The sequence below is a fragment of the Dasypus novemcinctus genome, chromosome 14 (genome assembly GCF_030445035.2).
Source record: "Dasypus novemcinctus isolate mDasNov1 chromosome 14, mDasNov1.1.hap2, whole genome shotgun sequence".
Taxonomy (NCBI): Eukaryota; Metazoa; Chordata; class Mammalia; order Cingulata; family Dasypodidae; genus Dasypus; species Dasypus novemcinctus.
Genome location: NC_080686.1, coordinates 4,488,322 through 4,503,347, shown reverse-complemented (window position 1 = coordinate 4,503,347; position 15,026 = coordinate 4,488,322). Strand labels below are relative to the sequence as shown.

Sequence of the window (15,026 nt, the reverse complement as noted above, 5' to 3'; positions counted from 1 at the left end):
TCTATTGGATATATTTTTCATCTGTTTTCCTTGTTGTCACCATGAGGTTAAAATTTCACATCCTAAATATATAACAATTATCTCTGGTTTTATACTTACTCAAAAACCTTGATTTTGTATTATATTAATGCATTTACATTTTAGCACCTTTAGGAAGTAAGAGCAAGAGTTACATCCCAAACACCTACAGTAATAGTGACACTTATAATTACTCAAATGGTTAGTTTTACTGCAAGTTGTTTTTTAATGCTCCTATAAACCACTTTCTAGTGTTCTTTCATTTCAGTCTGAAGAACTTCTTTTACAGTTGCTGGTGTGGCAGGTCTAGGGGTGATGAACTCCCTCAACTTTTATTTATGTGAGAATATTTTAATTTCTCCCTCATTTTTGAAAGAGTCTCACTGTATATAAAATTCTTGGCAGCAATAGTTTTCTACCAACCCTTTAAAAATTTCATACCACTGCCTTCTTGCCTCCATGGTGTCTAATGAGAAACTAGCAATCTAATTGGGGCTCCTTTTTTATATAAAATGTTGCTTTTATCTTGCAGCTTTCAGAACACTCTTCTTGTCCTTTGCATTTGATAGGGTAATCAATATATGGTATAATCTATTTTTCTTCATGTTTATCATGTTTGATATTCTCTGAGCTTCTTGGATAATACATGTTCACATCTTTTTCTACGTTTGGGAAATTCCCTGTCATTATCTCTTTGAATATTCCTTCTGCTCCTTTGTCTCTTTCTTCTTATTCTGGAATTCCCAAAATGCATATATTGTTGTCATTCATGATGTCACATAGATGTTTTAGGCTGTTTTCACTTTTAATATTCCTTTTCTATTTCTACTCCATGGCCTGACTCATTTTAATGTCTTGTCTTCAAATTCAGTGATTCATTCTTTTGCCAATTTCAATCTTCTTTTGAAACACTCCTTGGCATTTTTTATTTTGGTCTTCAACTCCTGTTCTTCTGTTTGGCTCCTTTTTAAAAATATTTCCCTCTCTCTCCTTAGAATCTCATCTCATGTTGTTTTTTATTGTTTTCTTGCTATCTTTTAGTTCTTTGTCTGTACTTTCCTTCATCTTCTTGAGCCTTTTTAAGATCCTTTATTTAAATGCTTTGTTTAGTAAGTTCACATTCTTATCTCCTTCATTGGTATTTTCTATATTTTTATCTTTTTCCTTTGGATGGACGATCATTTCCTGTTTCTGTGTTTTCTTGTACTCTTTTATTGCATCCTGTTTCTGTGTTTTCTTGTACTCTTTTATTGCATGCTTTACATTTTAATATTTAAAATGTCTCTGTCTTTATTCTGTGAGATGTCTTTTTCAAGGTTTTGCAAACAGCTGGTAAAAAGACTTCGATTACTTGCTCTTCCCAAGGCAAATGTAGAGTGCCTGGTTTTCCCTGTATTTCTGGCTTCTGGCTTGTTAGTTGTTTTGGAGTTCCAATCTTTACCAGAGTTTGGTTATCCTCTTATTTCCCAGGATACAGACATTCCTATCCTAGGTATATGAAGCCAGCAGGCACTTTTCCCACATTGTCCTCCTCTGTAGCTTTTTACCCTTTCATTGTTTCACATTGCTTTTCTGTGAAGGAAAAATCCTGGGAGGAAGGTAACCCGAAAGAGGACTTTCCCAGTTGGAATTTCCCATCCAATACCGGGCCACAGACCCATGAATAATGTTGTATTAGTCAGTCAAAGAGGTGCTGATGCAAAGTACCAGAAATCTGTTAGCTTTAAAAAGGGTAATTATTTGGGGTAAAAGCTTACAGTCCCAAGGCCATGGAAAGCCGGCTCAAGGCACCATGAGATGTACTTTCTCACCAAATTCAGATGCCATGTGTTGAAGCAAGATGGTGGGTGATCTCTGCCTGTCTCTCAGAACTTCTTATAGCAAGTCTCTGGCATAGTTTTCCTTTCTTTTTGGGCCTTTTCAGCTGATTACCTGCTCTGTTTTCTTCAGCTGCAAACTATCAGGCAAATGGCTCATCTCTCCCTTGGGGTTCCACGATCAAAACTGACAAAGTTCTCTCTTCTTTCATGTGTCTTCTTGAGTGAATATTTGTTTATACCAGCCCACCAAGGGGGTGGGGACTCAATCTGAGTCATACCCTACTGACATGCTCAAATCAAAGCCCTAATTTTAACAGATAATTTAACCAAGACATGTCAACTGAATCTAATGCATTCAAAAGGTATCACACCCAGAGGAATAGGTTAATTTACAAAGATAATTTTTCTCCTTTTGGGATTCATAAATAATCTCAAACTGTCACAGCAGTGCAGACTAGCCCCAGTGTACCCTGTGAAGGGGGACATGAAGGGCACCAAAAGCTTCTATAATGGCTCCTAAAAACTGACCTATCTTGGCTTGCCCAGCAAATACAAACCTTCAGCTAACTGTGGAAGTGCTGTATTTTCAAAAATTCAGAGAGGGTTGAAACATTGGCTACTGCCATCTGGGTCCAGGGCAAGTTGAAGCAGTTGCTTTCCTAAGAGTCATTACCCAGTGATTTGAATTCAGTAATCAAAAGCTTTGATCAGTGATCAGCCATGCCCACCCTGTTTTTGGGGAGAGGATCTTTATGTTCATTCTGTCAGTAGCAACTAGCCAGGGACTGGACACTGTGGTGGCCTGACATGAGATTGGAGGATGGGCGCCAGTAGCTATGACTTGGAGAGTGCAATTCACAGTTCTTTATCATAGTTTACCAGCCTCTTCCTCCAGCTCTTCCCTGGATGTTATACAGTATACTTCTGGCTCCTGCACATTCCAAATAGTTGTTTCAGACTGTTCCTGCCTGTTTTATTGTTGTGGTGGTAGAAGGACCAAGTACTAGAGCTCCCTACTGTGCCTTCTTCTTTTGAGATCTCATAATTTTGTTTTCACCCATAGGACCCCATCTTCAGTTCATATAGTATGCTGAATAATGACTGGCCTTACAGTAACCACAAGATCAGTCTGGGTAGCCTGATTTTGGGTAAGCCTGTCCCAGGATGAGAACAGATATAAGAATCCATGAGCCAGGGGAATGTATGCCAGGTGGGGAAAGCCCCAACTTCATTGATCTAAGCATGGAAACTGCTAGCAAACTCCCTGGATTCACGCGGAATCCTCAAAGTCCCATATAGTCCCACCCTTTTTCTAGAGGATGGGGGCAGCATACCCTAGGTTCCCCACATGAGAGATATTACCTCTACCCAGGCTGGTAGGGCCGGGGTGAAACTTCAGTTTAGCCACAAAGCCATCAGTTCTGTTTTGCTCAAGACAGCCCTGTACAAAAGATACAAAAGAATGATAAAAATAATGGCCCAAAAAAAAAAAAAATCACCCAGTTCCATTCCATACTTTACATGGCACTCTGCTTGAACTCCAAAATGAGTGGAACAAGGTGCTCTATAGTGCATTGAGGGAACACAGGTTCAGGCACAACAAAAACTTTTAGTAAATAAATACTTTATTATATAGTGCAAAAGGTCCAAAGAGCAGGGGAAAAGATTCCATCATAGCCAGTTTCCCAGGGAGGCTAAATGCTTGGACCAGAGTTAGTACCTGGATGCTCTTCATGCCACATTTATCAGAGAGGAGAGACTGTGCTGTTGAGTATTTATACACCACAGCAGGAAGGGGATAATAAATCTTGTCACCTTTGCTTTACTCATTCACAGTTTGGACAGTTGTACACTTAAGAACACTGAAAAATGATATTATGATATATCATGGCCACCTTGATGACTTTATTATCAGAAGATCTAATTAAAAGCAAGAAAAGATAGTCATTGTTCCATGCAAGAATTTGAAGGAATTAAAAAGAATATTATGATCACTGATAAAGTACTGGTGTTTACATGGATCTCTTTTCATATAAGGAGATGAAGTGACCTTTAGGCTTAGACTTAACAAATGAGAAGGAGGCAGCCATGCAAGTGCTAAGGAAAGAACTTTCCTGGCAGTAGTCACAGGAAGGGCAAATGCTTAGATGGGTAGAAGCAGTTCCTCAGTTCAAGGAACAGAGGAGATAGTAGGGCAAAGTGGATGGGGATGCAATAGAGTTATGCAAAAGGCAGATCACAAGGGATATTGGTAGGAAATGAAAAGTTTGGATATTATTTGCCAGATGTCCATATAGAGAGGGTATGAGGGGAATAATGTTATGAGAGGTGGAAGCAGGACAGAAGCAGCAGGATGATCAAGGCATGTTTGTGGGCAAATGAACACCTACTTGTATCTAACCTACTATGGTTTGGAATACACTAACATGTAAGATATTTCTACCCAACTTACTGAATCCTAAATAGTGCATCTTAGGGAAGTTTGCTGATTGATTGAGAAGAAACTGGAGTAAGAAAATATTGTTAAGCCCAATGCAGTTGGCCTTGACTAAATTTCTGCTTATCTTGCCTTGCCAACCTTGTTCAATCCACTTAGATGTCTCTCTTTCTTGTTTTCTTTTGGCACATAAGCATTCTCTCCTCTATCTTTAAGCCTCATCCAACACCAAGATAACTTCCCTAAAGGACCCCCATACTGTAAGTACTGCCCTCTCACTCTTTTCACAGAGGTAAGCTTCTTAGAAGAGTCTTTTGCTATTATCTGACACCATTTACTGATTTCCATTTCAACCCACTGTGATCTTGCCAAACTTCAGGCAACTACTCTACTGTATCTTCTTTTTGAAGGTTACCAATTACATTCAAATTCTCAAATGTAATGGCCAAATTTCTTTATCAAGATATTAATAAAATTCTTATCAAATAAGTTTGTGAATGTGCAAAAATGAATTTAAAAACAGTAACAGGCTTTTAGAATATTGATGCAAGGAACAAAGAATGTAGAGTTTGAATACTGAATTCCTGTTTTTTCACTGAAGACCTACTAACATTTCTAGTAATTCAGTTTAAAAATGCTACTGAAGGCATTTGGAACAACATATAATACTTCTTTGAATAGTCTATGCTTCCTTGCTCCTCTACCTCTGACTGGTATGCCATCCATCCATTCATTCATTCCTTCGTCCATTCAAAAACACTCATTGTACATCAGCTATTTATACATTAGTACTAGTTTAAGCTGGAAATTCAGAGGGAGAATATGCTCTATGTGAGCCAAATGAATAAACATATAATTAAAACAGGCTAAATGCTGTTAACTTAGCAGCATAAAGTGGGAGGAACTGAGTTGGTGGCAATCAAGAGACAGTAAGCTTTGCTATTCTTTACATGGCTATCTCTGAGATGGGTGTCAAAGTTTTACTTGAGATATTTTGAGGCTAAGGTGTTAAGTTTTCATATATTTACAAGTGTAATATATACCTGTTTGAAAGATATGTCTATTCCATCATTTTATTTTCCAACCTGTTTATGTCTATGAATCTAAGGTGGGTCTCTTTTAGACAGTATATAGTTGGATCTTGCAGTTTCATCCAGTCTGACAATATTTAACTTTTTAATTGCATATTTAGGCAATTTGCATTTAATGGAGATACTGGTATGTCTGGATTTATATATCCCACATTGCTTGTTAATTTCTGTTTCCTCTCTTGTTTGTATTTTTGTTGCTTTTGACTGTCTTTATTTGTATAAGTTTTTTCAGTCTACCAATTTGTTTTTATCATTTGCTTTAGTTATTCTGTAGGTATGGTAATTGAAAGTTTGGAATGTATGTTTTTTTCTAAGTATTTTTTAAAAATTGCATTGAAATATATCATTTATACATGAATATACAGAACAATAAGTATATAGTAAAAGTTGTGAACTTACAAAACAAACATGCATAACAACATACAGGGGTCACATACATCAATCCACCACCAACACCTTGCATTGTTGTGAGACATGTGTTACAAATTATGAAAGAATATTGTAAAAATCTTACTACCAGCTATAGTCCGTATCTTATATTTGGTGTATTTTTCCTCTAACACACCCTGTTATTATTTTTTAAATATATTTTTATTACAGAAGTTGCAAACTTACAAAACAATCATGCACATGTGTAGAATTCCCATACATCACCCCTTCATCAACACACTATACTGTGGTGGAACATTTGTTACAGATTATGAGATTATATCATCAGAATATTACCACTAATCATGGTCCATTGTGTACATTTGGCACACTTTTCCCATACTTCCGCATTATCAACATGATACATCTTTGGCCTAGATGCATGAATGTTACAGTATTTCTGTTAACCAAAGTCCATAGGTCACACCAGTTATATTTTTCCCCTGCTTCTCCACATTCCCTGCAATAGTGATGTACATTTACTCTAGGTCACAGGAGGACACCCTTGCATCTGTACCATCAAATACAATTCTCATCCACCTCTGGGTTCACTGTGTTTTTCATTCCCTAGATTTTCTCTAGCTTACTTTCACATGACATTTACATCCCTAGACTACCTTTTCCAGCCACATTCCCATTTATAAATCAGCTAGTACTCACTATAATGTGTTATCATCAACTCTATACATTTCCACACTTTTGCAGTAAAGTTAATTAAAACTTCTACATACACTAAGCATCAGTAGTCCTTCTCAGCCCTCATCTTATCTCCTTTAAGAATCCACCATCTACCACCAGGTCTTGAAAATGTTTTCTGATATTTTCTTCTAGGAGTTTCGTGAGTCTTGCTTTTATATTTAAGTCTTTGATAGATTTTAAATTAATTTTTGTATAAGTTATGACATAGGGGTCCTCTTTATTTTGGCTATGGATATCCAGTTCTCCTAGCACCATTTGTTGAATAGACTGTTCTGAGTTGGGTGGGTTTGACAGGCTTGTTAAAAATCACTTGACCATGCATGTGAGGGACTGTTTCTGAACCAGCAGTTCGGTTCCCTTGGTCTTTCTATATTTATGCCAGTTCCATGCTGTGTTCACCACTGTAACTAGGTAATATGATTTAAAGTCCAGAAGGGAGAGTCTTCCAGCCCGTTTTGCCTTTTTAAGATGTTTCCAGCTATTTGAGACCCCTTACCCTTCCAAGTAAATTTGATAATTTTGTTTTATATTTGTTTAAAAAATGCTAGTGGGATTTTTATTAGGATTGCATTGAATCTGTATATAAATTTGGGTAGAATTGACATCTTAATGATAGTCTTCTAATCCATGAGCATAGAATGTTCTTCCAATTATTCAGATCTTTTTTTATTTCTTTTAACCATGCATTTTCATTTTCTGAGTACAAGTACTTTACATCCTTGGTCAAGTTTATTCCTACATATTTGATTCTTTTAGTTGATATCGTAAATCGAATTTTTTTCCTGCCTTGCTCCTCAGATTGCACATCACAAGTGTCTTTTAAAGTCTGTTTCATCTGATGTAAGTATAGCTACTCTGGCTTTCTTTTTTTTTTTTTTTTTTTTGGCTACTGCATGCATGGAATATCTTTTCAAAGGCTTTCACTTCCAATCTATTGGTATCCTTGTGTCTAAGGTGAGATTCTTTTAGGTAGCATATAAATGGCTCATATTTTCTTAATTATTCTGCCAGTCTGTGTCTTTTGATTAGATAGTTTAATCCATTAACATTCAATGTTATTACTGTAAAGGCTATTCTTATTTCACCCATTTTGACTTTTGGGTTTTATCTGTCATATTTTATTTTCACCACTCTTTTGATACTTTTAGTTAATTTACTGATATAATCACTTCTTGACTCTCTTCCAAGCCTCTCTCTCCTGTTTTTTCAGATTGTAGCATACACTTTAGTATTAATATTTCCTGCAAAGCTGGTCTCTTTGTTATAAACTCTGAGGTCACTATTAGAAACCTTCCTCCTTTTATAATATAGGTGTTCAATGCTATAAATATTTGAAGAAATAAAGACCAAAAATATCCCAGATTTAATGACAGATAATCCAGAAAGCTTTTAAAGTATGATGAAAACAAAACGATCCACACATTACAGTCAAACAATGAAAATGAAATAAAAAGAGACAATTTTGGAAACAACAAGAGGGACTACTCATCACATAGAGAGGACTATTGATAAGATTAATGGGTGGAGGCCATAATGCAGTGGAAAGAGATGGTTAAAATAGAAAACCATGAACTCTATATCCAGCAAAATGAAAGTGAAATAAAGACAAACCAAGATAAACAAAGACTAAGAGACTGTGTTGCTAACAGATGTGCTGTCTTATTTGGCAGGGTCCTATGACAAATACCACACAGTAGTTTACTTCAATAACAACAAGAATTATTGCCTTACAACTTCAGAGGATAGCAGTCCAAAATCAAGATGTCAGCAAGGCTATGCTTTTTCCTAGAGTTGGTAATTGTGGTGATGGTAGTCTTTTATCAGATGGTGATGTTCTAGATCTCTCCCTGTGACTTCCTCCTACTGACTTTGGTCACATTAAATCCACTTATAAAGGGTCCATTAATAAGGATTAACGCTAACCCTGATTCATTTGTGTCACACCTAAATAGCAACTTAGAAAATCCCATTCTCTAATGAGTCCATACCTTAACTGATAATTCACCTTCAAACCATCCTATTTACAAATTACTTCATATCTGCAGGAGCATAGATTAAGAATAAGAACTTGTCTGTTTTGGGGACAAACAATTCAACCTACCATATATGCCTTACAAGAAATCTGAAAACAAGTACTTCATACTAAAAAGAGCTTTCCATACAGAGATCAATGAAAAGCACCAAAAATGATAATTATATGGGTTAATATAAAAGGATCTACAGGTATACCTTTTCTCATTTCTTATCTTAACTTTCTGAGATGAAAAATTGTATAAATTAGTAATTATAACATTACATGGTATATTTTTAACATATATAAAGATGATATATATCACAACAGCCTAAAGAAAAGAGGGATGATATGGAGGTAAATTGAAGCAAAGTTTCTATATTTCTGGAACTCAGTTAACATTGATCTGAAGTAGATTGTCATAAAATAAGATATATTCCAGGACAACCAACAAGAAGGCAGCAGAGTGAGGAGCTCCAAGAGTTATCTCATGCTACAGGGCAACAGTAATCACCCTGAGCTATCTAAAGCACCTGGATGGGGGCTCCAGGAGACCAGAAGAGCATCCTGCAATATCCTGAAAGAATGGAAGGAGGAGACTTCCATTCTGCAGAGAAGATTTGTGAGTCAAGTACTCCATGCCATGGGGACTAGTGCCCATTCTCCACTGGCAGTGCAAACCATTCTGGGAGATATACCATTTGGGAACTGGAAGCCTTCACAAGGAGGTCCCAGGAAATGAACCCAGGGCCTTCCATATGGTAGAGGGGAGCCCAACTGATTGAGCCACAGCTGCTTTCCTCCTGTGTATTTTTTTTAAAGATTTATTATTTATTTATTTATTTCTCTCCCCTTTCCCCCCCAATTTTTCAAGGTTAGAGAATTTATTAAAGGTTATCCAAACAGCAGTTAATTTTCTTATTTTCTCAGGGCTACATGTAGAAGAAAATAATAAGAGCAAACCCTCATATAGCCACACCAGAAAGTATTCTAAATGGCTTACAGTTCTTAACGCGTTTAATCCATAAAACAAGTTTATAAGACAGGAACTATTGTTATTTCCATTTTACAGATGAGAAAACAAAGCCTTCAAGAGTGTACTAACTTTCCTAACAGCTAGCAGGTTCACAGACTCTTCTCCCCTTTTTTTGTCCAATACATACACTTCTGATAGCTCAGGGATTGAAGGAAATTTATAGTGGTCAAATGACTATGCCATTAAGCCAAAGGGATCAAACAATACCTCAAAACTATTTCTAAGCATAGCCCCCATTCCAAAGTTGCCTATGGTGAAATGCGAACAAAAGCAAGAAATAATAGGAAATCAAATGACTTTAACTCAGTTGGTCCTCAAAACTGCAAGACATAATACTGATAAAGGGGTTGACTCACCAGGCATAGGCTGAAGGTACAAGTGGAACAACTGCAGTCTAAAATAACAAGTAGCATAGTATTTTTATTTTATTTTATATATATATATATTTTTTTTAGCATAGTGTTTTAAACCACAGCCCTCAGACATAGTTTTGGAAACTGATTTTTTTAACATGAGTTTTGAAATTATTAAATTTTAACTTCATTTAAATTTTGACTGAGAAATTTTAATATGTGTTTTCTGAACTACTGGATGTCTTATTTTTTTTTTATTAAATTGTCATTTATAAGGTACATAGATCACAAAAAATGTTACATTAAAAAATATGAGGTTCCCACATATCCCCCCACCCCACCCTCCCACTCCTCCCACTCCTCCCACTCCTCCCACGTCAACAACCTCTTTCATCAGTGTGACTAATTCAATGCATTTCGTGAATACATTTTGGAACACTGCTGTACCTCATGGATTATGGATGTCTGTTCTAGATCTAAGGATGACAAGATGATTTAATTTGTTTCTGAGTGCTTACTGGTCCTCAATAATACTGTTGTATTTTTGGTATTGTATTTTTGGTTGGCTAAGCAGAAACGGACTTGATAAATGCTACAGTTTTAATCCAGTAAAGGGAAATTGCATTGCATATCACAGAAGGAATATATATTTTGCAATATTTTGAATGCAGGAAAGTATTAGGAGAATTATACCATCTCCAGAAATAGAGTAGTGGAGGCCTGCCAAAGAAAACAAATTAGGGAGGAGCAGACAGTACAATAATCACAGACTGAGGTGCAATCTGGTTTCACTGATTTTACCAATGTGAATTATATTGGTTTCAAAATTTTGTTTTTATTAAGTAATACATTTGCTTGATTTGATAGTTGTATAAGAGATGCAAAAAATAGTTTTTAGGTTTATTTACATTTATAGTTTTCATAATTATAGAAATTAATGCTCAACATCATTTAAGTAAAAAAAAAAACCAGTTAACTATCTTCTTAATTCTCTCATTCACACAGACACAAAATTAACCTCTCTGTTCCTCTGAAATCTTATCTGGCTTTACAACAAAGTGGCATAGTGGGAAAATTTCAGACAAGCGCTCAATCCTGACAAAAGATGGGCTCCTTGCCCCACATCTTACTGATAGAAAAATGCAGTCTGAGAACATGTTCTATAATGTAGATAGATGTCTGCCCAATTGTTGATGGATTTTTGGACAAGAGGTTTCATAATTTTTAACTCTAGTATTATAATCTAGAAAACAGAAATTGTAACACAGATTTAACTTGATCCTTCATTCAACCAATATTTATCAGTAATACTGGGTACTGTACTAGATTGTAGGAATACAATGATTTATTTTAACAAATCTATTGATACATATTAATAGAACATAAGTCCACCCAAAGTATACTATCAGTGGTATTTGGTATTATCACATAGTTGTACATTCATCATGTCAGTCCTTTTTAGAACAGTTTCATTATTCCAAAAATAGTAATAATAAACAACAACAAAAACCCTCATGATCTCTTAATCTCTCTATGCTTCCCCTACCATACATTTCTACAATTCTCTTTCCATCTCTCTAGTTTATTTATATTTATATTTTGTAAAAACAGTCTAATATATGCCATATTACCCATATTTGTATTTTATATGAGCTTTCACTGTTATACAGTCCTGTGTTACATTTTTTAGCTTTCCTTAGACTTTCCCTTTCAACAATTGTCATACCTATAAAATAGCACTGCTAGTTACAAACACTATTATGTGCTTTCAAGATTTCTAATCTTTTCCAAACAGTTACAACCTTTTTTTCCAATTCTGTACAGATTAACCCTCAGCTTTCCATTTTCTACCATTATTCTATTTTCTGGTGATCTATATTCTAATTATTAAATCCATGAGTTTACACAATATATTTAGTTCATAATAGCACAATCATACAGTATTTGTTCTTTTGTGTCTGGCTTGTTTCACCCAACATAATGTCCTCCAGTTTCACCCATGTTGTCATATGCTTCATAACTTTGTTTTTCTTACCACTGAATAATAATCTGTTGTGTGTACACACCACAATTTGTTTATCCACTTATTGGTTGATGGACATCTGGGTTGTTTCTAACTTTTGGTACAAATGAAAAAGGCCAGTATGAATATCAGTGTGCAGATGTCTGTTCATGTCACTCCTCTCATTTCTTCTAGGTATATACCTAGTAATAGTATTGCTGGGTCACATGGCAAGTCTATATTCAACTTCCTATGGATCTGCCAAACAATTCTCCACAGTGGCTGTACCATTCTACATTCCCATCAACAGTGAATAAGCATTCCTATCTCTCCAATGCCTATAATTTTCTGGCTTTTATATAATAGTGGCCATGTTAATAGGGATGAAATGATATCTCACTATAGTTTTGATTTGCATTTCCCTAATCACTGTTGATTTTGAACATTTTTCGTGTGTTTTTTCACCATTTGTAAATTTGTTCTTTGGACAATTTTCAAATCTTTTGCCTGTGTTTTAATAGGGTAGCTTTTCTTTTTATTGTTGAATTTTAGTATCCTTTATATATCATGGATATTAAACCCTTATCAGATATGTGGTTTCCAAATATTTTCTCCCATTGAGTCAGCTGCCTTTTCACCCTTGGACAAAGTCCTTTGGGGTACAAAAGTATTTAATTTTGAGGAGTTCCCATTTATTTTTTTTTCTTTTATTGCCCATGCTTTGGGTATAAGGTTTAAGAAACTACTGCCTACTACAAGATCTTGAAGATGTTTTCCTACATTTTCTTCTAGGAGTTTTATGGTTTTTGCTTTTATATTTAGGTCCTTGATCTATTTTGCATTAGTTTTAAAAATGAGGTGTGAGATAGGAGTCCTCTTTCTTTCTTTTGGGTATGGCTACCCAGTTCTCACAGCACCATTTGTTGAATAGACTGTTCTGGCCCAGCTGGGAGGTGTTGACTTCCTTGTCAAAAATCACTTAAGCATAGTTGTGAGGGTCTATTTGTGAGTTCTTGATTTAGTTCTACAATGCTCATTTTTGAAACATAACATGGTCTCTGCCTTCATGGAGCTTATTATCCAGTATAGGAAAGAGCTATTAATCATAAATCATGCAATTAGGAGTAATATCAAATATTACTATGCTATGCTCTGTAGTCAGCTAGTACCATGGAAAAGTTGTACAGCTAACCGTGTCATGTTTAGCCAATGCAATATCCTAATCCCAAAAAAGGGGTCTTTGTCTTGATATGAAAGTTGATGTAGACCATCTATCTATGTTCTACACAAAGAACACAACCCTGAAAGTTAGATAACTCACACTCATCATATTACCTGAAAACCAACCAAGGTTTAAGGGGCATAGCTGAGCTGCTACTGAGATTAGAGGGAAAAAACATCTTGATTATCTACCACAGGCAGAAAGAGGAGGAGGAGAGGAATGGGAAGGAGAGGAAGAAGAAGGAAAAAAGGAAATATAATGAAACGATGGATGAACAGATGGACGAAGGAAGGAAAGGAAGGGAAGAGAAGGGAAGAAAAAGGAAGGGAGGGAGCAAAGAAAGAAGGGAAGACAGGAAGAAAAAAGAAAGAGATGTGTACAAGTTGAACAACCTATTCTCAATTCATATTCCATGATTACTCTCATCATTCATATAACAAAACCCAAAGTTTGTAGAAAGGTCAACAAGGCCTAAATGAAATGGTCCTCCCCATCCTTGCACAAGTCCCACCTCCTCCACCTCCCAAACCCAGCCTCACTACCAACTACTCATTCTCTTGCTCTCCGGCTCCACTGTTCCCTTGGGTATTCCTTGAACACCAGGAACTACCATATCAAGTCTTCGAAGAGTATGCTCTTCCCCTAGATATCTGCATGCCTCATACGCCTTCCCTTCAAGTATTCACTACTTGTAATGCCCTCCATGGCAACCTTTAAAGCCTATTCAAACACTCCTCCCATGCTATCTTACTCTTTTTCCATAGCACCCTCACCCTCTCATGTACTTATTTATTATGACTACCCCACCCCCACAAAGAATATAAGCTACTTGAGGGCTGAGATTATTTCATGTTTCTCCATTGCTCTATTGTCAGTAACAGGAATTATGCCTGGCACAAAGGAAGGCATCCACAAATATTTGCTAGATAAATGCATGAGTGAACATTCTTGGCAACATTCCTGTCATGACACCAATAGTGGAGTTCTGTCATAATGTTACCCCAGGCAGGTCAATGACAATATACCAAGATCCAGTTAAAAATTATGCTAAAATAGAGGAGTGGGTTGACCTCATTCTTTGAGGTCACTTGCAGCCCAATGGTTGAATGCCTGCTTCTCATGTACGAGGTCCTGGGTTCAATCTCAGGTTCCTCCTTTTATCTCATTGGCTGTTCAAGCAAATACCATGCAGTGGTTAACTTAAACAGTCAGAATTTAATGGCTCATGGTTTTGAGATTAGGAAAAAAAGTGCAAATCAAAGCATCATTTAGATTATGATTTCTCCCCAAAGACTGTGGTGTTCTGGGGCTATCTGCTGACTGTCATTGGTCCTGGCTCCCCTGTCACATGGCAATACACATGGACCTTTTCTTCTGGGTTCTATTGATGTTTAGCTTCTGGCTTCTCCCTCTGAGGCTTTCTCTATCTATATCTAGATTTCATTCTGCTTATAAAATACTCTACTAATAGGGTTAAGACCAATCCTTGGTCCTCAACTTAACTGAGGTAAGGTCATCAAATGGTCCTACTTACAATCAGATCACACCCACAGGAATGGATTAAATTTAAGACCATGTCTTTTCTGGGGTACATATAGCTCCAAACCATCACAAGCACTTATTATGGACCAGGCACTGTGCTAAATATTGTACATGAATTAATCCTTTAATGGTCCTCACAAGCCTATTGGGAGTCATCTTCCCCATTTTACAGGTGGGAAAGCTGAGCTTTAGAGAGGGCAGGGGAAGTCCTCACACAAGGGCAACTGGAAGTGCTTGGATGGGAGCAGGACTCAAATCAGGAACATCTGGCTCTGAAGCGTGAGTTCTCAGTCACCACATTATACTGCTTACCCATAACGTGAATGTGGGTCTACAAAATACCACAATAATGTGATGAATGTGGGC

General features: G+C 36.4%; 1 protein-coding gene across 1 annotated transcript in view; it reads left to right on the top strand.

Moving 5' to 3' along the window:
• Positions 1-12,175, top strand: part of LOC101414607 (zinc finger protein 596-like) — a 63,401-nt gene extending 51,226 nt beyond the window's left edge. The window contains exon 6 of the mRNA XM_012529893.4: positions 12,092-12,175. Within this exon, the coding sequence (XP_012385347.1) occupies positions 12,092-12,103 (12 nt within the window). The 3' untranslated portion in view covers positions 12,104-12,175. The remainder of the gene's footprint in view (positions 1-12,091) is intronic.
• Positions 12,176-15,026: the final 2,851 nt, after the last annotated feature.